Raw genomic sequence first — 21,552 nt, forward strand, 5'->3', positions numbered from 1 at the left:
AAGGATGACTTGTTCCCAGCCTATAAATATCTGCATGGGGAGCACATATTTGATAATGGGTGCAGTTTTATGATCAGAACTCTGTGTTGTGATTTTTAAGCACACATTTGAGATTCTTCTCCCCCTCTTATTGCATAAATTCCTCCATCTGAATTTGCAGGATTTTAGCCAGAATTGAAGAACTGCCCTCCTAAAGCCAGCAAAGGATGGTAGTGCCAAGCACCCAGGGTAATACCGTGTGAACGTGTGCACTCAATCCCAGGTGGTAGCTCTGCAGGCTGCTAGAATGTGAACGTTAGCGGAGCAGACAACACCACTGCCCTCACCCTAGTGGAGCAAACAACAAGTGACTAATTTTTCCACAACAACTCACATCTTTAGGAAAAAGGCCTTGAATTTAGAAGAATCTGGTTTTATTTACTGGTGCAAATGTTAGAGTTCTAGATTACTGGAAATATTCACAAAGTACTCAGAACACAGAGTCAGCACTCCAAGGCGGGGAGAGCTCTCAGCCTGCAGCATGTGTGTCCCCACTTACACCAATGCATCCCAGCCAGACGGGTCTTGGAGCAGGGGTTCAATCTTCATGGATGTTGAAGAGCTTCGCTACTTCATTGAGGTCAGCATGCTCCTCTCCATCTTTAATGATCTGAGGAGACAGAAGAGGGTGTTGAGGGCTGCACACACTATGTATGTGGAGTCCACATTTCTAGTTGCCATCAGAGGGTTTCCTACACTTCTTCTGAACCACCTATTACTGGCCACTACTGGAAACACTATAACTAGGTTAGATGGACCAATGGTCTGGTCTGCTCTGGCAATTCCTATGATCCATTCAAAAAGACAGTACCCTGGCAAGTAAGGATGCCTGGCAAGGGATAAAAATAGGGTTACTCTCCCTACAAAAATAGCTTGTCTACCTATTTCCCAGCTGGCTGTAAAGACAGGACAAAACATCGCAGGTGAAGGTACATTAGATTCTAGTACTTAGCCACAATTTCCTACTATGAAAATTTATTCTGCTGCTCTAATATGTACGGTTGCTGCCGACTCATACTGCATACATGACACTTGGTGAACTCAAGTGCCCCAACCACTCATCAGTAGAGAGGAAACATCTGACCTTTCGAGCAATTGGCATCCGGTTGAAGATGTTCCATAAGACAATTCCCACCACCACTTTGTCCCTGATGTAGAAGATGACCCCTTTGCCATAGTCTTCTCCTTGCTTTGGAACTTGAGGTGTTGAGGGAGAGCTGGCAGAGATGGTAATCTCAGAGGCTTCTGCTTCTGTTTCACTTTCTGAGCGGATGCCAGTCCCTACAGCAAAAAATCCCAGGAGAGTCACACACTGGAAGTGTCATGCAAGAGTGAAGCTTTTAGTCTGCAAGGCAAAGCCTGTTGAAAGAGCTCTGAATTTCCTATCCAGACCATGCCAATAGCTGCAATGTTGCAAAATACAATGCACCACTGTGAAGAGGAGACGTGTCCTGGGTGAAATAAGCATCTTTAGACAAGAGAGTCACTTGTCCGTTAAGCGTAGCCTGTAGAAAGTGCGTTACGATTTTGTTTGATATGTAACCATTTGTTTCCAAGACCCCTACTCACTATCTCCGGAATTTTTAGTCTTTAATGATAAACTTATTCTTGTTTTCAGAGTGCTGTGATGTTAAGCAAAGGGCTGATCCTGAGTGGAATCATGGTGTGTACAGTGACCCTTTGGGAACAGCAGACCTGGTAATTCTGTGAGCAGCCAGAGTTAGGGGCTGGCTATCACAGGGGAATGCTTCAAAGGGACTCAGATGCACCTATTGTTACCCTGCAAGCTAAAGAGCTGGCAGAGCCCAGAGGAAAGTGCTTGGGTGGCTAGCAGGGTGGTGTCAGGGAGCTGACACCCAGCCAAGCACAAGCAAGTGTCCCTGACGTTGGAGGCAGGGGGTAACAAAGGTGGTTCTCAGTCCTGAGTACCCAAAGAGCCACCACAGCAGCATCCCCAGTATTGCTAGCCAACAATTTTTATACCAAGGTGAGTCGCTAAACTGTGTTCCTACATCTCCCCTCCACCCCCAAAACCTTTGGTCGGAGCTCACCCCTTGCAGCAAAACGACCTACCTTCTGGTGGAAGAAGGTTGGACACTGCTTCCTGCATGAGGCAGAGGAGATTCAAGCTGAAGCGCTCTCTCCTTTGTTTAGGCTGATAATGCCGTCCCCAGATGCACAGATCACTGAACCTGACCAGAGGTGCACCGACACTGCCTAGAACTCACCCACAAGGGTGCTGCTCCCCTCTCCAGAGTGGTGTGGCCAGAAGCACACTCTGCAGTCTGGGCTGGAGGTGAGCCAAGTTCAAAGGGCAGGTGTCTCCTGATGCTCAGCCACCCTGCACAGTTCTGAAACCCCTGCCACGGAGGAGCAGAGTGACTGCCTTCAATACATGACAACCTTCCACGTATTACCACTCTACAGACAGCTGTACAGCCTCCAGCAACGCCGCTCCCCTACCTGACTGCTCCGTTGCAGACTTCGGTGTGTCTTTTGCAGTTGCTTTAGCAAAAACTCCTACAGTGGGCAAGCTACTGTCTACAAGGCCAATGGCTTCATATCCGACATCAGGACCCAGGTCACTCCTAGCAATAAACAGAAACAGACCGTTGCAGTGTCCCAGTTTGAAACCTTAACTAGACACTTAACAATTTGATTGATTTAAAAGAAACAGGAGGCCACAGAACACCCAATTTCTCCAGAACAGCTTTGAGCCGAGCTGGGTTACCTGGTGGGCAGAATACAAGAGGTGCCAGCCAGCACCTGCAAGACCTTTGGCTGCACAGCTCTCAATGCAGGCATTCAATGGACAAGTATAGATGTAACCCAACAGGGGAGAGGGAGATGGCCTAGCAAACTTGCCTGTTACCTCACAGTGAAATATTGCAGTGCACCATCCCCTACAGAAAGGAGTACTTGTGGCACCTTAGAGACTAACCAATTTACAGAGCTGCTTGGCAATCAGCTGTGCTTCTGGATGGCCAACTATACAGGATTTATACAGCAAGCGCCATGCCACGGTACCTGGTCTGGCAACATAGCAAGGCACTGGAGAGTAACTTTTAGCCACTACACATTGACAAATGCCGAGCTAGACCCAGTCTGGCTCCCCCGTGGGTTAGTACAGTTAAAATAGAATGCTTGTAGGATGCTGCATGTATTAATCCTACTTAGAATAGCTGCTCCCATGGTACAAGGTAATGTTTAAACATTTGCTCAGACTGTAAATCCCCCCAGGCAGGGGAGAAGCATTGCCCAGTGTGAATTACTCATTCACCACAAGAGGTGTTATCCCCTGTCCATCACAAAGCACTACTGTGTCCAAACGGGCCATTGTGGAATAAGGACTTTGTTGATTGTTTCCCCCACAGCTCTGAGGAGCGGACATGCCCAAGCCCTCATCCCATCCCAGCTTGAACGCTGGGGGAAGGAAATAAAAAGGCCTGTTAAGGAGAACTGATTATTCCTTTGCTGCTTGAACTCTGAGGGGTGAGTTTCTTAGCCTAGACAAGGAGTCCCCAACAGCTGAGCTTAGGTGAGCCCTAAAGGACATCTCAAGTTTTTTTAAATTACAGAAGTTTCTATCATCATTTAGAATGGAAGGCTAACGTGTGTGTGAGTGTGAGAGAGAGAGAGAGAGAGAGAGAGACCTGCTTTAATCTTGTAAATAACTCATTTCTTTTTCCTAGTTAATAAATCTTTAGTTAGTTCATTACAATATTAGCTACAAGTGTGGTCTTTGGTGAGAGATCTGGGTGCAAGTGACCTGGGTGTAAGTCCTTTGGGACTGGGTGTAAACTGAATATTATTGTTATTTTTGGTGTAAGGGACTATCTATCACAAAGGCAAGCTTTAGATTGGTGTGCCCAAGGGGACTGTGTGAGACTCCATGGTAAGACTAGTATATTGGGAGTTCACACTTGTTACTGGAAATCTAATTAAAGAACATACAACCAATTTGGGGCTTGTGCCCTGCTCTGTGACAGTCTGCCCTGAGGCTGACACTCATGCTTGTGAGCCACTCCGGACAGCATGACAAAAGGTATACAGAAAGAGGGAGTAAAACTACCAGAACATTGACTGATGCCAATATGGCTTAGCAGCTCCTGTCATGTTTTCTCCAGCTAATCTTCCACTCACAACAGCATGATCATGATGCTCCACGCGTCTTCTGCCTAGCTTGATATCGTAGAAGCAGGCAGCATCTCCTGCCTTAAAGAGAGATGCACACAATGAAAAATGGACAAGAGAAAAGGCAAGTTAAAGAGAAAAAGAACGATGGGAGACATTGCCCAACCATAAAGGGAAAGAAAACAAAGCGTTGCAGGACTGCCTCCAATTTAGCAGGTCTCCATGGCTTCAGCACTTATGCCAGAACAGGGAAAACTAAGATAGTTTTGTGGTCATGCTGATTGCACTTCAAGGAGGTTTGGATTCCCTGCCAAAGGGACCTTTGTGTGTCAACACAGGACTCCTCTGGCATTAGGCAAAGAGGTGAGGGGGTTACTGGGATATGCCAACTCCTCATGCACACAGTGCTCATACTTGTAAAGTAGAAGTTTGCCCACAATTCTTACTACAGGAAGAAGGCATGCCAGCAAGTGTGCATTAATGAGATACCTAAGATTGCTGCTCTCTGCATCTTACTTGTATGGTCAGACCACAATTCACCCATTCACCTAAATTGGGTTTATAATCACAGTTCTACATACATGCTCACTCATTGCAGCATAAACAGCAGATAACGCAGCGTCTTCCACCCACACACACTTACCACCCAGATGTTAGAGCGTGCCTGCAGCTCTGCATTCACCCTGAACCCTCCAAAATCAGAGTCTACCTCCAGACCAGCAGACTTCGCTAACTCCACATTGGGCTCCAGGCCCACCGCTGCCACTATGTGATCGGTCTCCACCTGATGGAGAGAGAAATCCAGACTGGTTACACTATTCGTTCCTTTTCCACATGGCCAAGTGTCTGGCTCGCTGCCTGCGCCTGGCATTTACCTTTCTTCCATCCTTCAGTTTAATTATCAGCTGGTTCCCACAGACAGAGACGGACTTCACCACAGCATTGGGCATGACATTAACACCCTCTGGAAACAAAACACAGAACACTCAACTGGAGGCCAGGGGAGAAGAGCAGAGATTTCAGTGGAAGCCAAACTATGTGGTGCAGACACGCAAACAAAGTACCGCTTCTTGATTGTACCGGGCAGAATTGCGGATGGCTCAGCAGCTAAAGGACACTGGCTTCTCTTTGTTGTACACAGGATCCACAGAGTCCAGAGTAAAAGTGTGAACAGAAAGGAAACCAACTACAGTAGAGCCTCAGAGTTACGAACTGACTGGTCAACCACACACCTTATTTGGAACTGGAAATACGCAGTCAGGCAGCAGCAGAGACCAAACAAACAAACAAAAAAAGGCAAATACTGTACAGTGTTAAATGTACACTACTAAAAAAAATAAAGGGAAAGTTAAAAAACATTTGACAGGGTAATAAAACTGTTTCTGTGCTTGTTTCATTTAAATTAAGGTGGTTAAAAGCAGCATTTTTCTTCTGCATAGTAAAGTTTCGAAGCTGTATTAAGTCAATGTTCAGTTGTAAACTTTTGAAAGAACCACCATAACGGTTTGTTCAGAGTTACAAACCACCTCCATTCCCAAGATGTTTGTAACGCTGAGGTTCCACTATAACAAGTCTGAAGAGGATTGTTTAGAAACACAGGAACTACAGCAACAAGTGTTTGTCTGTAAGGAGATGCAAATTACGTGCACAGAAACCTGCAGGGATTGGGACCTCTTTGTTTTCCAGTCCTCAGGCACTATAATGGATACATAGGTTAGATATTGCTCCATTCCAGCCAGGTCCACAGACCTTACAAAGGATCTTCCAGGACCGGTGGAAGGGAAGCAGAGCAGCCTTTTCAGTCACTAGGCCCTCTGGCTAAGCCCCATGCCCAAAAGCTCTATTCTGCCTCCATAGCAGGTTGGGTAATCAGTCCTCTTAGAATCATAGAATATCAGGGTTGGAAGGGACCCCTGAAGGTCATCTAGTCCAACCCCCTGCTCGAAGCAGGACCAATTCCCAGTTAAATCATCCCAGCCAGGGCTTTGTCAAGCCTGACCTTAAAAACTTCCAAGGAAGGAGATTCCACCACCTCCCTAGGTAACGCATTCCAGTGTTTCACCACCCTCTTAGTGAAAAAGTTTTTCCTAATATCCAATCTAAACCTCCCCCACTGCAACTTGAGACCATCACTCCTCGTTCTGTCATCTGCTACCATTGAGAACAGTCTAGAGCCATCCTCTTTGGAACCCCCTTTCAGGTAGTTGAAAGCAGCTATCAAATCCCCCCTCATTCTTCTCTTCTGAAGGCTAAACAATCCCAGCTCCCTCAGCCTCTCCTCATAAGTCATGTGTTTTAGACCCCTAATCATTTTTGTTGCCCTTCGCTGGACTCTCTCCAATTTATCCACATCCGTCTTGTAGTGTGGGGCCCAAAACTGGACACAGTACTCCAGATGAGGCCTCACCAATGTTGAATAGAGGGGAACGATCACGTCCCTCGATCTGCTCGCTATGCCCCTACTTATACATCCCAAAATGCCATTGGCCTTCTTGGCAACAAGGGCACACTGCTGACTCATATCCAGCTTCTCGTCCACTGTCACCCCTAGGTCCTTTTCCGCAGAACTGCTGCCTAGCCATTCGGTCCCTAGTCTGTAGCGGTGCATTGGATTCTTCCATCCTAAGTGCAGGACCCTGCACTTATCCTTATTGAACCTCATCAGATTTCTTTTGGCCGAATCCTCCAATTTGTCTAGGTCCTTCTGTATCCTATCCCTCCCCTCCAGCGTATCTACCACTCCTCCCAGTTTATCTACCACTCCTCTTCCTTCCTCCACCCCAACCCTCGAGAGCACAAGAACTTATTCTCAATGGAAAATGCCAAAGAAGAAAAAGGTACTTCAGACCCTTCAGGGAGGGACAAACAGGGTCTTGCTTTCCCAAGGCGGAAGGCTGGGCAAGATGTGTTCCCTCTTCCACAAGCTTTGCTCCAGGCTATATGGCTGAGGCACAAAATGAGAGGCAGGATCCCAGGCTGTGGCTGTTGTGTTCGATGCAGCTCAGGAGAGGGATGGGATGTCAAGTCTTGAAGCCATACTTTGCTCCCAGAATGCTGGGGCCACCTGCTGGTCTCGTTCCTGCCACAAATTAGAACAGCCTCAGGGCCATTACAGAGATCGCCATGGACAGGGTACTCCGGCCACGCCCCCTGCACAAGTGGTTGGGAGGACGGGTGCTACAGGAGCCACCATGCCGGCTCTGTGGTACCCAGGAAATCCTCAAGCAGCCAGGTAAGCCAGCTTTAGGGCTGTTTTGTGCCATCTAAACAGACGAGTGGTTCTAGCCAAAACACGTCCTGTTCTGCTCATGGGTTGCTAGGCAACGGACTTGTGCCTCTTCTGCAGCAGAAATCCCCTCTCAGCATTAGGCAAATGCTCAAGCAGGACCCCCTCCTCTGGAGTGAAGGGACACTCCTCAGAGGGGATGCAGGGAGGGCCAAAACTCCAGCCATAGCTCCAGAGCTGCATGGAAAGGAGCGTATGATCAGGTCCAAGTGAGAAGAACCAGCTAAGCCTAAAACCTAAGCAGATTATAGATTCTACAGCACATGCATGAAAGATGAAATCAGTGACACTACCAAAGGTTTCAGAGTAACAGCCGTGTTAGTCTGTATCCGCAAAAAGAACAGGAGTACTTGTGGCACCTTAGAGACTAAGGAATTTATTTGAGCATAAGCTTTCGTGAGGACACCAATTCCCATGGAAGGAGATGTCTGACTAAGAGTTCACTGACGAAAAGGTAGAGGCTCTTCCCTGGGGACAAGCTATGAGACAGCAGTGCTCTACCAACATGAGGGCTGCTATCATATACTTTACAAGAGTAATACTGGTGAGGATGAATCTACTCTACTGCTCCCACAGGCTACCTTGTAGGAGGAGCAGTAGCTCAGAAGAAAGGAAGGGGCTAAGGAACAGCTTTACCTCGTTTGACTTTCTCTGTGGTCCAGTTGCTCAGGTACTCAGGCAGGACCTTGCCCATGTTGCCGTTCTCTGGGAACATCTGAATCACCTCCAGCCCTGTGGCATGTACTGTGAAGAGACCCAGAGAGCAGCCCCTTTATACCACATGGATAACGAGGAGCTACGCAAAACTTCAGAACACACCCCAAGATAGTTTACCCTGCTTAGACAAGAGGAGTTCAAGTCCTTTCTTACTGCAATTTCCTAGACACAAATCACTCTAACCCCATGTCCTGGCTTCCAGAGTTTGCATCACGGGTGAGTAACAAAGGGACTGTTTCTGGCCTTTGGGGTCAGACACTGTCTGGATCCCTGACTGGCACCAGCACACTCTGTGGGATCAGACACTGGATTTACACACAGACAGGATTGTGTTAGCCTAGAACAGTCTCAGTGGTGTCCATTTAACTGCCCCGACTGCCTGAGGGGGGATTACATGCACGCAGAGAGGCCTGTTCCTTGGGAGACCTGCAGAGGTTAGGTGAGGAAGATATTCAAGAATGTATGCACACTTGCTGGTGAAAACCCAAACCAGCAGTGTTGGGCTTGTGCTCACAGGCCTTTGGGAGAATTACTGGAGTGGGGCTTCATTTACAAGGCAAACTTGACCCTTTCCACAAGGAGCACTGATCTCCAAATTTACTCAAACCCGCCTGCTATTCCAGACAGCAAGTCCAAAAGAGCCAGGCTCAAAGAACTGGGAAGCACTTCAAAATGCACTGGGGCCCTGGACTACTGGACCATTAGCGAAGGAGATGTCTGTGGGGCAATGGAGAGCCTGACAAGTCCACACAGCCAGCCAAGAGTTCATGTAATAATGCACCAGACCACTACAGGCAGGCAGACAGACATCTGTTCTGCTGGCCAACTGCCTTGACCGGCAGGGAACCCCAACCCCCACCTTCCCTTTCCAAAATAAGACCAGAGGTGGGTGGAGAAGAGGGAAGGACGTAATCTGAGGGTTTGTTCAAACAAACCCTTAGCTCGCAGCAAGCTGGGGTGTAAATCTACCCCGCACTAGCCTGCTGCATGATGAGCGTCTATGTGGACCCTGCTGCCATGTACTAAAAGTTCCCTAGTGCACTTTCACCTACCTTACTTTGAAACACGAGTAGGTCAAAGTGCACAGAGGAAGCGTTAATTCGCAGCAGCAGGGTCCACACAGACAGGCAGGCTAGCAAGTGGTAGAGTCACACCCTAGCTTGCTGTAAAACTAAGCGTTTGACTAGACAAGCCCTCAGATTTTTCTAGCTTGGGTCTCTCCGGGGTTTCTTGACGCGTCAGTCTCACATGTGTTGCCTCGTGCAAGAGACTGAAGCAAGCAGCCTGGTGCAAACCACTCACCTTTTCTTCCCAGAGCACAGGCCAGCTCACTACCCAAGAAGCCGCCGCCAATAATGGTGATGGACTTGACTTCTCTTGAAATCTTTTCTAGAGCTCTGAAGTCCTCAATCTGTAAGAAGATTTATTTCCATTTCAGATGCCCCGGTCAGTGACAACAGCAGAGAGCATTTTGCTCCAGATCCTGCCTCCAAATGATTTGTGAACATGAGGAAATTGGTCCCACACTCTCTGGGCTGAGTCAGCTGTACATATTTCCCCTTCTGTACTTTCAGCAGTAACTCTTGAATTTCCACTGCAGTCTGATTTGATCCACCTGCAGAGATCCAGAGCACAAAGAGATCCTTCCCACTCCCGGGGTGAACCATCTCCTCATAACAATTCCCCTCCAGCCAAGAAGCCTAATCCCAATTAACGGTGCTGCAAATGGGCCTCCACGTATCGCCCTAAAGCAACCTCGAACCATGTTGTCCACCTTCTCCCTTCCCCAGCTGAGCATGTCAACCTCACCAGGTGCTCAGCAGGAGTTCAGGACTAAAAGCTGGTCTGCCAATTGGTAGCACACAGCACGGCTCCTTAGCACTGGTTCAGTGACTGAACTAGAAAAGAGCCTCAACTTCCTCCCATTTATATTTCAAAACACCACCAACACTGTGGGGATGGGTGGGGGGTGTTCGCAGTACTGCTTCCCTTACTTCTGTGCTGCTGTTGGTGGTGATGCTGCCTTCAGAGCTGGGCAGCTGGAGACCGGCAGCTGCTGGCCGGGATGCCAGCTCTGAAGGCAGAGCCGCAGCCAGCAGCAGTGCAGAAGTAAGGATGGCATGGTACGGTATGGTATTGCCACCCGTACTTCTGCACTGCTGCTGGTGGGGCACTGCCTTCAGAGCTGGGCACCCGGCCAACAGCCACTGCTCTCCTGCCGTTCAGCTCTGAAGGCAGCACAGAAGTAAGGGTGGCAATACTGTGACCCCTTTATAACTCCCTTTTGGATCAGCACCCCAATTTGAGAAATGCTGGTCTCCCCCGTGAAATCTGCATAGCATAGGGTAAAAGCACACAAAAGATCAGATTTCATGGTGGGAGACCAGATTTCACGGTCTGTGACATGTTTTTCATGACCGTGAATTTGGTAGGGCCCTACTTATAAAGCATGCTGCCCTTGATGAAGGAAGAACAGAACTGTATATAGGAAAGGCCTCTGCAAGCAGGGATGAGACGCTTCCCAGGACACATGCACCATACTGGGGTTAAGGAGAGGGAAGCATGAGCCAAGGAGGTAACTTTCCACCCCCCATCCACATTTAGTTACTATTGAAACTGAAATTTCTGTGCACGTGCAACGGTCTACCAAAGCTAGCTGGTCACGTGGTTAGTGGAATCTTCCTAGACTTTTAAATCCTCTGCTCTAATCCATCTGGGCCAGACAAGACAGGGGCAGAATGCTTTTGTGCTTATTGCACTGGCCTGGGAATCAGGATATCTTGACTCAATCAATATGGCTGTGGGAAAATAATTTACCCTTATTGTGCCTAGTTTGTATCTAATCTAATGATAACCCCACCCTTTCCCTCCTGGGGGTTGGAGAGTGCTCAATTCATTATTGCATGTGAAATGCTTGGGAGATACGAGAAAGTCCTATGCCTAATTTATCTCTAAAATCCTGAAGCGAGGGCTCTAATTTCCTGGGGACAAAGTGGTGGGATGCTAACATAGCTACCCTGTTAGCTTGTTTGTGGCCAGCAAAGCCGTATGAGGGACCTTCTAGTTACTGATTGAGGCCAGTCCCTGATGGGCAAGATCAGTTAAGAATCCGAGTCAGCGCAGAGTTAGCGGAGGCTGAGGGTAACCGACCCCATCGTGACAGGCTTCAGAGAGCACACAAGGAAAAAAGCCCCTTGGATTACCTTGCGGAACAGCGTCAGCCTTCGTTGCACATCTTTCCCTGCTCTCTCGATTGCAGGAAGATTCCTTGGGGAACCACCTGATAACAGGAAGAGAGACAACTAGCAACACAACACTCAGATGAGAGCACTAGCCCTCCAGGCAAAGCTGTAGAATCTGGGTTTGGGCTCCTATTGCTGCAGAACTTACTCCAACCCCTACCAGACAGATAGACACATTCATGTACATCTCAGCTCTGTTCAAAACACAGGGTTCAAAAGAAATCAGTATTGTCAAATGGGACAAGGACAATTGACAAGCTCATCAGCGGGTATGAACGACTCTAAAGAGCTCAAAATAATAGAGCACAGTAAGCGTCAAACGTGGCCAAATACAACCCATCTGATGTATTTACACAGCCTCCAGGACATTCAGAACATGAAGAATCTTTGCGGGGGGGAAGTACTCATACGTTTCCAGCCTTTCTGTTTGTGAAGAAACTTTTCTAAATGTGCCTCAAGTGTAACCAATGCAGGGATGTCTGCTTGAGTCTGCAGACAGCCTGAAACAAGTATTCAGAAGGATGGACTCCCTTGTCCTCCACTAATCTCACTGGGATGAGAACTATAGCCCATAAAGCAGAGGTCCCCAAACTGTAGGGCACACCAGGGGGTGTGGAGCAAAGTTCAGGGGGGCGGGGAGGGAGTGCCACCCACCAACTCCGCTTCTGACCCTAGCCCCACATCCAGGGCCCTGGCTGGCAGGCCTGTGCACCCAGGGCTCCACTCCTGGCCACTTCCCTGCCCCTAGCTGTAGTCCCAGCCTCGACCCCCTTACCTCTGTATGCGTCCCCCCCGCTCCCGGAGCCATGTCCCCACAGGGTGTGGGGGCGGAAACAGGTAAGCGGTGGTGAGAGAGAAAGTCTGGGGACCTCTTCCATAGAGTTAACTGTGGTATTTATTTCATTCAGCAGTTAACACAAGGAACCTACAGGCCTGTCCCCTGTAAAACATCAGCTTCAGGCCTATGAAGTTTGGCACAGGTAAATGGCCTAATGGTCACCCCTAAGCTTTGGGGAACTGGGAACAGTGCGTGTAAGAGGGCAGTTTGTCCATAATGACACCAGCCAACCACAGGAACATGAGCTAACACCAGCTTTTAGATATTTTAGAATGGGAACATCTGCAGATGTCTGACCACAAGACTGCCATGGCAATGAACTGACATATACGATATGGAGATCATTAATGTACTAACCTATAGGAGAGGGGCGCCCCAACATTAGTAAGGTGAGGAAATACAAACAAGGAAGAGTAGAGAAACCCCTACTGAATATGCATTACACAGAGTGGCATAAGCATATAACATATTATACAAGTTGTAGCCCATCCTATGTGCAGGGTGAGAGAGAGATGGGAGGTACCAGGATGATGGCCACTGGTGATGGTGAGGAAGGTGATGGTGATGAGGAAGATAATGGCTAACGTTTCAGGTTGTTCTGCAAGGGAAGGAGAGAGTCTGGATGTGCAGATGGACATTCTGTATTCTCTCTACCTACCTTGCTGGGTTAGAGTTTGGGACTTTGCTAAATGTATTAACAAACTACTGTAAATATAGAAGGGGTCCTAAAGTGTGAGTGTTGCAACTGTGCACGTCGGAGCTCCCCCTAACAGTAATTTTAATAATAATGGGGCTGATTTTGGGACAAGAACCTTTCAAACCTCAGAGCGACAACTGGGAATTCTTAAGTAACCAATATAATACATACATAATCTGTAGATGGGGCTATTTAACTCTAAACCCTTACAATGACACCCTGAATGTCAATGTTAGCCATTTCAGTGCTAACCATTTTAGTGGAAGGGAGTGGGAACAGCTTCAGGGAGGAAATTGAAGGGAGAGAGAAAAGAAGGAAAACTAGGAAAGAGGTAGAGAAAGCCAGGAATGAGAATTGGGAAGGAACAGAACACACGGCAGAAAGATGATTTTCCCACTAACACTAAAGGTGGCAAGGTACTGAACAAATAATAGATAAGGTAACAACAAACAGTTTCGTTACCACCTAAAGATCATATTCCACACTTACCATGAGGGGTGAGGGTGGGAGGTTGCACAATCATGGGTGATCTCCCATAAACTCTGTCCTAATGTCACACCCTGGCCCACTGACCATGATAAAAAAGGGAATCCAGCCCTCTCCACCAGATGAGTTTGCAAGTCGGGACTAAGAATCATAGGCTATAGCAGCAATGCCCCACTACAGAGGGGATCGGAGCTAGATTCTCCCCATCACTCCTCAGGCAGGCAGGACCTTGAGCCTTGCTTGGCACTCAGAGCCTTATCATAGAATACCAGGGTTGGAAGGGACCTTAGGAGGTCATCTAGTCCAAACCCCGCTCAAAGCAGGACCAATCCCCAACTAAATCATCCCAGCCAGGGATTTGTCAAGCCTGACCTTAAAAAGCTCTAAGGAAGGAGATTCTACCACCTCCCTAGGTAACCCATTCCAGTGCTTCACCACCCTCCTAGTGAAAAAGTTTTTCCTAATAGCCAACCTAAACCTCCCCCACTGCAACTTGAAACCATTACTACTTGTTCCATCATCTGCTACCACTAAGAACAGTCTAGATCCATCCTCTCTGGAATCCCCTTTCAGGTAGTTGAAAGCAGCTATCAAATCCCCCCTCATTCTTCTCTTCTGCAGACTAAATAATCCCAGTTCCCTCAGCCTCTCCTCATAAGTCATGTTGTCATAAATATACAGCTACGGGTAGCATAAAATCCCTCCTTTACCTGAAAGGGATTAAGAATATCAAATAACCTGGTTGGCACCTGACCAAAAGGACCAATAAGAGAAGAAGATACTTTCAAATCTGTGGGGGAAGGTTTTGTTTGTGCTCTTTTGTGTGTGTTCCCTCTTGAGACAAATAAAGAGACCAAGCAGGTAATCCAGCTCCTACTGAAATTATACATCTAAAATTACAGAAATTGTAAGTAATAGCAAGAAAATGCAATAGATTATCTTTTGTTTTAGCTTGTGAATTTTCCCTATGCTAAGAGGGAGGTTTATTCCTGTTTTTTGTAACTTTGAAGTTTTGCTTAGAGGGGGAATCCTCTGTGTTTTAAATCTCATTACCCTGTAAAATTACCTTCCATCCTGATTTTATAGAAGTGAGAAATGCTTCTTTTACTTTTTTCTTTATGATAAAGTTCTGCTTTTAAGAACCTGATTTTAGTACCCTAAAAACCCAAAAGGTCTGGTCTGTGCTCACCTTGTTTACCTATTTGGTAGGTATATTATTCTCAAGCCTCCCCAGGAAAGGGGGTGAAGGAGTTTGGGGGGATATCTTGGGGAAACAGGAACTCCAAGAGGTCCTTTTCCTGTATCTTTGTCTAACTTACTTGGTGGTGGAAGCAATACCGTTCAAGGACAAGGAATAATTTGTGCCTTGGGGAAGTTTTTAACCTAAGCTGGTAGAAATAAGCTTAGGGGGTCTTTCATGAGGGTCCCCACATCTGTATCCCAGAGTGGGGAGGGAATCCTGACATATGTGCTCCAGCCCCCTAATCATTTTTGTTGCCCTCTGCTGGACTTTTTCCAATTTTTCCACATCCTTCTTGTAGTGTGGGACTGGACACAGAACTCCAGAGGAGGCCTCACCAATGCCAAATAGAGGGGAACGATCAAGTCCCTCGATCTGCTGGCAATGCATCTACTTATACAGCCCAAAATGTAGTTAATCTTCTTGGCAAAAAGGCACACTGTTAACTCATATCCAGCTTCTCATCCACTGTAACCCCTAGGTCCTTTTCTGCAGAACTGCTGCCTAGACACTCGGTCCCTAGTCTGTAGCAGTGCTTGGGATTCTTCTGTCCTCAGTGCAGGACTCCGCACTTGTCCTTGTTGAACCTCATCAGATTTCTTTTGGCCCAATCCTCTAATTTGTGTAGGTCACTCTGTATCCTATCCCTACCCTCCAGCGTATCTACCATTCCTCCCAGTTTAGTGTCATCTGCAAACTTGCTGAGGGTGCAATCCACACCATCCTCCAGATCATTAATGAAGATATTGAACAAAAACAGTCCCAGGACTGACCCTGGGGGCACTCCACTTGATACCACTGCCAACTAGACATGGAGCCATTGATCACTACCTGTTGAGCCCCATGATCTAGCCAGCTTTCTATCCACCTTATAGTCCATTCATCCAGCCCATACTTCTTTAACTTGCTGGCAAGAATACTTATGTCAGACTTGAAATGAGAACCTCCTTCCCCATATCTTCTCAGAAGTCAATTCTCAGCTTGCTGGGCATGGCTTAGCATGCCTCCCCTGCTGTCCTGTGGCACAGTCAGAGGAGAACAGAGACATCCCATGATTTCCATGGGAGGAGTTGGATTGCACTGGACCAGACACAAATTCCCATCAGGCACATCCCTGTCCATGTAACTGTCCTAGACAAGTCTGCTCGGTTCAAGTCCCCATCAGCTGAAGGGTTCTGTATTACTGTCTCAGAGAACAAAGAACCTCGCCAAAACGGTGTATGACATTACCGTCAGCCCAAGAATTAACATGTGAGGGAAAGACGACGCACCACGGAACTAACCTGTGGCAATTAAACATTTATCATAGGATATCTGGGTTCCATCATCAAGTTTCACCACATTGCCTCGAACATCCATATGCACCACCTGCAAGGCACAATGCAGAGAGCAGCTCAGGTTTACATATCCTGTAGCCCTGATCAGTGGGCATAGGCTTATCAGGCAGAGAAACAGTCACAGAAGATACCCTAGCTTGAACAAGGTTTCCCTGTAGACTCTCCCTTTTCTGGAGAAAGGGAGCTGAGGAAGGAGCACGGCTTCAGAACTAAACAAGAGGTTTTAACTTGGCCGTAGGTCGAAGCTCAGACTGAACCTTCCCTAGGCTTGTTCCTCTCCATGATTGCTGACTCTCAGGGGAATGCAGATCAGGCACCTGCTATTATTCTACAGGACTGACAGGCTCACTGAAACCAAAGGCCTTCTGGGCTCAGCTACCAGGTGTACAGGGGAGGGAATGGCCAGCCAGGCTCCCTACTCACTCCGACCACGAGACTTGTAAGGAGGCTCCTAAAGCTAACTACACACACCAGCTCAGGGTCAGGTGGTGCTTGGCAGCCTCAGTAACACCCCATTGCCAGGCTTCAGAACTGGAGCTCCAGTCCAAATGTCTGCACAGCTGTTTTTAGTACCAGACCACGAGCCTACACCTGTCAACTGGGGCTCAGACTTACTGCTGTGAGTTTTGAAACGCAGTGTAGACAGACTCTTAGGCTGTAAGCTCTGCTGTTTGTAAAGGGCTGTGTAAATGTATGGCGCTGTAACGCTGTACCCACCTTCTTGCCACTGAGGACGGCCACACCACCATTCTCTATATAAGGCAGATCACGAGCAGGTACGTAGAAAGAAGGCGGCTGGAAATATATACTGTAGAGAAAAAGGGCTTCAATGTACACAGTATCGCTGGTTTTCCCACAGTAGCAGCTACTCAATGACTGGAAGAGCACCCACCCATCGAAACACATATGGGAGTTTACAAAGAGAAAAACAACTTCTGATATGGTAACACGCTTCCCCTGCAAATTCTAGAAAGGATTTTGTTTCATAAAACTAGGATGTCTGTACTGTTCAAAACCAATCACTAGTACAGCAATGCTCTACAATGGAGGAAGCCACGCAGGTCTAGTCAAAATTGCACGGAGGTCAGCTTTGCACCACATAATTGCATCACATTCTTTAAGCTCATTTCCTGGAGGTTATACAGTCCAGTTCTTAAGTGTTCAGTATTTTCCCTGAAGACAGAGGAAGATACAGGCTGTAGCACAACAGGGAGACACACTCATGCTCTGCACGGGCACTTCACCATAACGGTCTCCAGCGCTGCAACATCCTGCGTTTATAGTTTGTTGCTTAGTGCTCCCAACTGACAAGCCTGTGCACAGTCTCAGCATTTAAAGCCAGGGACTCAGCGTAGCCAGTGTACATAGTGAACTAAGGAGCTCAAAAGGGCAGCTTGCAGCTGTTATCGTCAGTACAAAGATGTGGCTCTTGGAAACCATGTGTACCAGCATACAGTGCTCCTGGAGCAGTCTAGCCACAATGCACGGCAGGATGCGTATTCTCAATAGGCTGTCCATCCATAGTGAAGATAAGTGCATGGAAAGCTGCTCCATTTTAAGCCCGGTGGCTTTCACGCACCTAAGCAGGTTGCCAGTGACTCCCAGATGAGCATAGTTTGGACACTCAAAGTGTCATTAAGCAATTAATTCAATTCCCATTAATCACTGCATGCAGATGACACATACCTTCTCTCTTTGCCATTCCACTGTTTGAATCGCAGAGTCTCCGTGACATTCGGATCCTCTGAAAACCACAGTTCTTTGGAAAGAGGAGGACGCATATATGGCAGGTCAGGATCTTCAGAAACAATCAGCACCTTTAATATGGGAAATCATTAACAACCTCAACTATGTTTACAAGTTGAGAATGGCAGAATGAAATGTACAAGCTCTAAAGGGAACACATCATCTGGCTTTAGACATGCGCCATTCTAGAGGAGAGCTGTGCACATCCCTTACCCTAGCCCCAGGATCACGAGCCCGAATGGATCGAGCAGCAGCAAAAGCAGCAGTGCCTCCACCAATTAGCAGGAAAGGAGCATGGGATGGACATTCAGGGCGAGCACTCGGATCTGTCTCTGGAGCTGCAAAGCAACAGATCAGACAGCCTGTTGTGAATACAGCAACAAAGCTCCACCAGTAACACTGCCTGCCCCCAAACAGCAGAAGGAAAACATTCACCCTTGAAAGAATCATGACATCCTTTGGATTTCAAATACTGGTAATTCTCTTTGGTGGACTGCTGTCCCTTAGATATTCACTAAAGGTTGCTCTCTCCCATCCCCTCACCCAGAGGATGGCTTCTCAAATCCTGCATGACATTCTGGGAGACACTACCCTCGCCAAGGAGCAGCCTGAAACAGTGAAGGATGTTGATGTGTAGTTAGCATCAGAAGAGATACTATGAGCTGTAGCTCACAAAAGCTTATGCTCAAATAAATTGGTTAGTCTCTAAGGTGCCACAAGTCCTCCTTTTCTTTTTGCAGATACAGACTAACATGGCTGCTACTCTGAAACCTATGGAAAAATGGCTTCTTAACTCAGCATACCTAGCTCCCTCTACGTGCCAGTCAGGCCTGCTAAATTTAGTGACTAAATCAAGTTTTTAACCCAGTTACCCTGCAGAGCCAACACATCTAAGAGGCACAGCAGAGGATTCTGGAAAGAACAAAAGAATCCAATAAGATAACCCCAACAATGGAAGCTGTGCTCACTCACCTCCCTGCTCAGCTGTTGTCAACCCCTGCTCTGCTGTTAAAAGAGAGAGAGAGAGAGTTTGTTAAAGGAACCTTCATAATGAGGTTGAACTCTAACCCCATTGGGACAGCCTGTTATTAGGCATCAAATGGAGTTGCTTACTCATTGGAGCATTGCTACTGCTCTTAGCTGTAGACTGCTATTCAAACGTTCATCAAGGCTCCTGTTGTATTTATAAAACCTCCATTAAAAAAAGCTCTGCTTAAATGCACATAGCTGGGTGAAGTGGCTGCAGCACATTCAAGGACCCACAAAGCTTATTGTTGGCACTCAACGTGCAACTTTAAAAGCTTCAGATTCTCCTTATAGCTCAAGATAGTAGTTTATTCCAGACAGAGCATCAAAGATTCAATGTCTTTGAACCCCACAGGATCAAACAACTGGTTAGTGCTGAGCAAGTGAAGTACTGCAACATCCGTGTAAGTTACGCAGCCTGCAAAATGCTCAAACACCAGGGAGATGAGGCTACTAGAGTTTGAAAAATGCCAAATTCCAAGTGGTTGCTTTGTTTAAATCTCTGATATAGGAAATCTTTACATTTTAAAACCAGAATCACTTACAGGCAGGATCAAAATTTGGCTCTTGCCATTTAGTGCACAGCTTGCAAGTAATCCAAAGACATGGAATACTTGAAACCACCAGGAAAAAATCCTGGGGGACATTTTCTTTCTTCTACTCATATACTGAGATGGAGACCAGCTCATAGGAATGTGTTTCTCCTACACACATTCAAACCCTGTTTTAAGGAACATATGACTATCCTGCATACAGAAATAAAACCAAGTTCAGAGTTACCAGGGCGATTCCTGGATTCCTTCCCATCTGTTGTGGCCTGGGAGGCAGCACCCTCTTCTGGAAGAGACAAGATACTAGACTTAATTCAGCAAGGTGCAAACAAACAAGAATGTACTTGGGAAGCCACAATTCAGAATTAACTCTGGATTCCTCAGAATCAGCAAGCTCCCCTCAATGAAGGCGGTAGAGCTTCTAGTGAGTAACAGCCTCTGTCATTAGACTGCTGTTCCAACATTTAACCTAGAGAGTTCTCTCCCTCAACCCCAGCTCTGGCTTAGATCTGCTGTCGTCCAAGTTATTGGTCTCAATACCAGGGTAACTGGTGAAATTCACTGGCGTGTGATGCAGGAGGTTAGACTAGATGATCTAATGGGATCTTCTGGCTTTAATCTACAAATCCTCCAAAACGCAGTGAATCTCCAGCTTTTTCTTCCTGTTAGCTTCATAAGAGCACTTCTCATGGACCTACCCCTCACTTCCCAGGACCAGTCCCCATTGGCCAGTTCTCAAGAGGTTTCATTCTTTGGCCCAGAAGAAATCTACAGACCGCAGTTTTGAGAAGTGATGCTCTAAAAGATGTGCAAGGGCCTTTGTGTCAAGCTGCCATTTCAGCAGCAGTTTGAGACACCTGACAGTATAAAAATTAAACTGGGAAATGTAATTGTGCAAATATAGTTTCTGAAATGGAAAATAAGTTGGAAGTGGCTCTTGGACCACAAAGAGCTGCTGGGTTCACAAAGTGATGGAAGGGGACGATCTACAAAATCCAGGAAACTTGAAATATGGTTAAGTTTGGGGTTTTTTTTTGTTTTGTTTTTACAGTGCTACCAGATGGCCAAGAAAAGAGGTTTAGAAACTTCCCTATGCTTTCCTCTTGCCCTTTTACAGAGAGCCATTTGGATGGCTAGCACCACTGTGCATGCTTGAAGGCACAAGGCTGAGTGTACCAAAGGCTGACAAGTGCTCTCCTGCCCTGGCTTAGTGCTACATGGGGCTTTGAAGAGTGTTTTGTCCAGTCTAGTTTTAGATGTCCCAAGTGATCACTTTTAAGAAAAACCCTTTCTTCTGAGACTCTTAAAACTGGGATATAGCTCGTAGCTATGGTAGGCTATTACCCACCAGAGGTGGACTTTACGTCTTGGGATTTCATAGCCATTGCTTCAATGCGGTCATTGAATCTCTCTCGGTCTTCTTTCAGCGTCTTGTACACCTGGAGAGGAGAAAAGTGGATGGCAGTTACGCATCTACCATGTGCATATCACTGCATCAATGTAACATTGTGCTTCAACTCATTGATAGGCTTTTGTCCACTCTGCTCGCTCAGAAGAGCCATCAATTAAACAAATGAAGCAAAATGCAGCTCATTGTTAAAAGAGAACACATGCATGTGTAGGTAAGTCTACAAAATAATGCATCTAGCGGAGGAATCTCAGATTCCTCCACTGTTCTATTCGTGAGACTTTGCTGTCTGGGTGCATTCCTAATCATGGACTGAGGATTTCTGCAGATGTCTGGGAGTCGAGCTGAAGATTTGTTTCAAGATGGACTGTATTTGTATGGACCTTGCCACAAAGGCAACACACCCAATACAGACTCCCTCTAGGCTCTTTGCAAGGGCAGGCCATGGCAGGACAAGCGATTGGGTCTGCAGAAAGCTATTCTGGAGCAGAGAAGGAAGACAGCAAGACAGGATGTACACAAAGCTGCAGCAAGAAAAAGCAGACAGAAAGCAAAACAGCTCCCAACTGCACAGCAGAAGAGCACAGCAGAGCCTGGAGTAGCTGGATAGGGCTCCAAAGCGGCAAACCAGAGTCTAACTGGGGAAGATGGCAACGACTGCTGAGTAGGACCGTTCATATCTACGATGGAGAAGACCCTTGAGCATGGAACAGAGTTGGGAGACGCCAGGAGACAACTGCCTTGTAACCCCCTCATTTTTGTTCTCTATTTGGAAAGAGAATGAGGAGAAATTCTGGCTGGAGAA

The 21,552-nt window shown here is 47.0% G+C and overlaps 1 protein-coding gene across 8 annotated transcripts in view; it reads right to left on the reverse strand.

The window, feature by feature from the left end:
* Positions 1 to 396: 396 nt before the first annotated feature.
* Positions 397 to 21,552, reverse strand: part of AIFM1 (apoptosis inducing factor mitochondria associated 1) — a 38,675-nt gene continuing 17,519 nt past the window's right edge. For 5 of the 8 annotated variants that reach the window (XM_077825896.1, XM_077825893.1, XM_077825891.1 and 2 more), the window contains 16 exons: positions 20,688 to 20,778; positions 19,569 to 19,625; positions 18,735 to 18,767; positions 17,976 to 18,100; positions 17,703 to 17,833; positions 16,734 to 16,824; positions 15,963 to 16,047; positions 11,380 to 11,456; positions 9,479 to 9,587; positions 8,096 to 8,203; positions 5,049 to 5,137; positions 4,817 to 4,957; positions 4,112 to 4,254; positions 2,503 to 2,627; positions 1,124 to 1,320; positions 397 to 649 (listed from right to left, as the gene is read on the reverse strand). In XM_077825896.1, coding sequence (XP_077682022.1) covers positions 578 to 649; positions 1,124 to 1,320; positions 2,503 to 2,627; positions 4,112 to 4,254; positions 4,817 to 4,957; positions 5,049 to 5,137; positions 8,096 to 8,203; positions 9,479 to 9,587; positions 11,380 to 11,456; positions 15,963 to 16,047; positions 16,734 to 16,824; positions 17,703 to 17,833; positions 17,976 to 18,100; positions 18,735 to 18,767; positions 19,569 to 19,625; positions 20,688 to 20,778 — 1,674 coding nt within the window. In that variant the 3' untranslated portion in view covers positions 397 to 577. The remainder of the gene's footprint in view (positions 650 to 1,123; positions 1,321 to 2,502; positions 2,628 to 4,111; positions 4,255 to 4,816; positions 4,958 to 5,048; positions 5,138 to 8,095; positions 8,204 to 9,478; positions 9,588 to 11,379; positions 11,457 to 15,962; positions 16,048 to 16,733; positions 16,825 to 17,702; positions 17,834 to 17,975; positions 18,101 to 18,734; positions 18,768 to 19,568; positions 19,626 to 20,687; positions 20,779 to 21,552) is intronic. The other 3 variants (XM_077825895.1, XM_077825894.1, XM_077825892.1) reach the window with 2 other exon arrangements.

Source organism: Eretmochelys imbricata, chromosome 9 (assembly GCF_965152235.1).
Source record: "Eretmochelys imbricata isolate rEreImb1 chromosome 9, rEreImb1.hap1, whole genome shotgun sequence".
Taxonomy (NCBI): domain Eukaryota; kingdom Metazoa; phylum Chordata; order Testudines; family Cheloniidae; genus Eretmochelys; species Eretmochelys imbricata.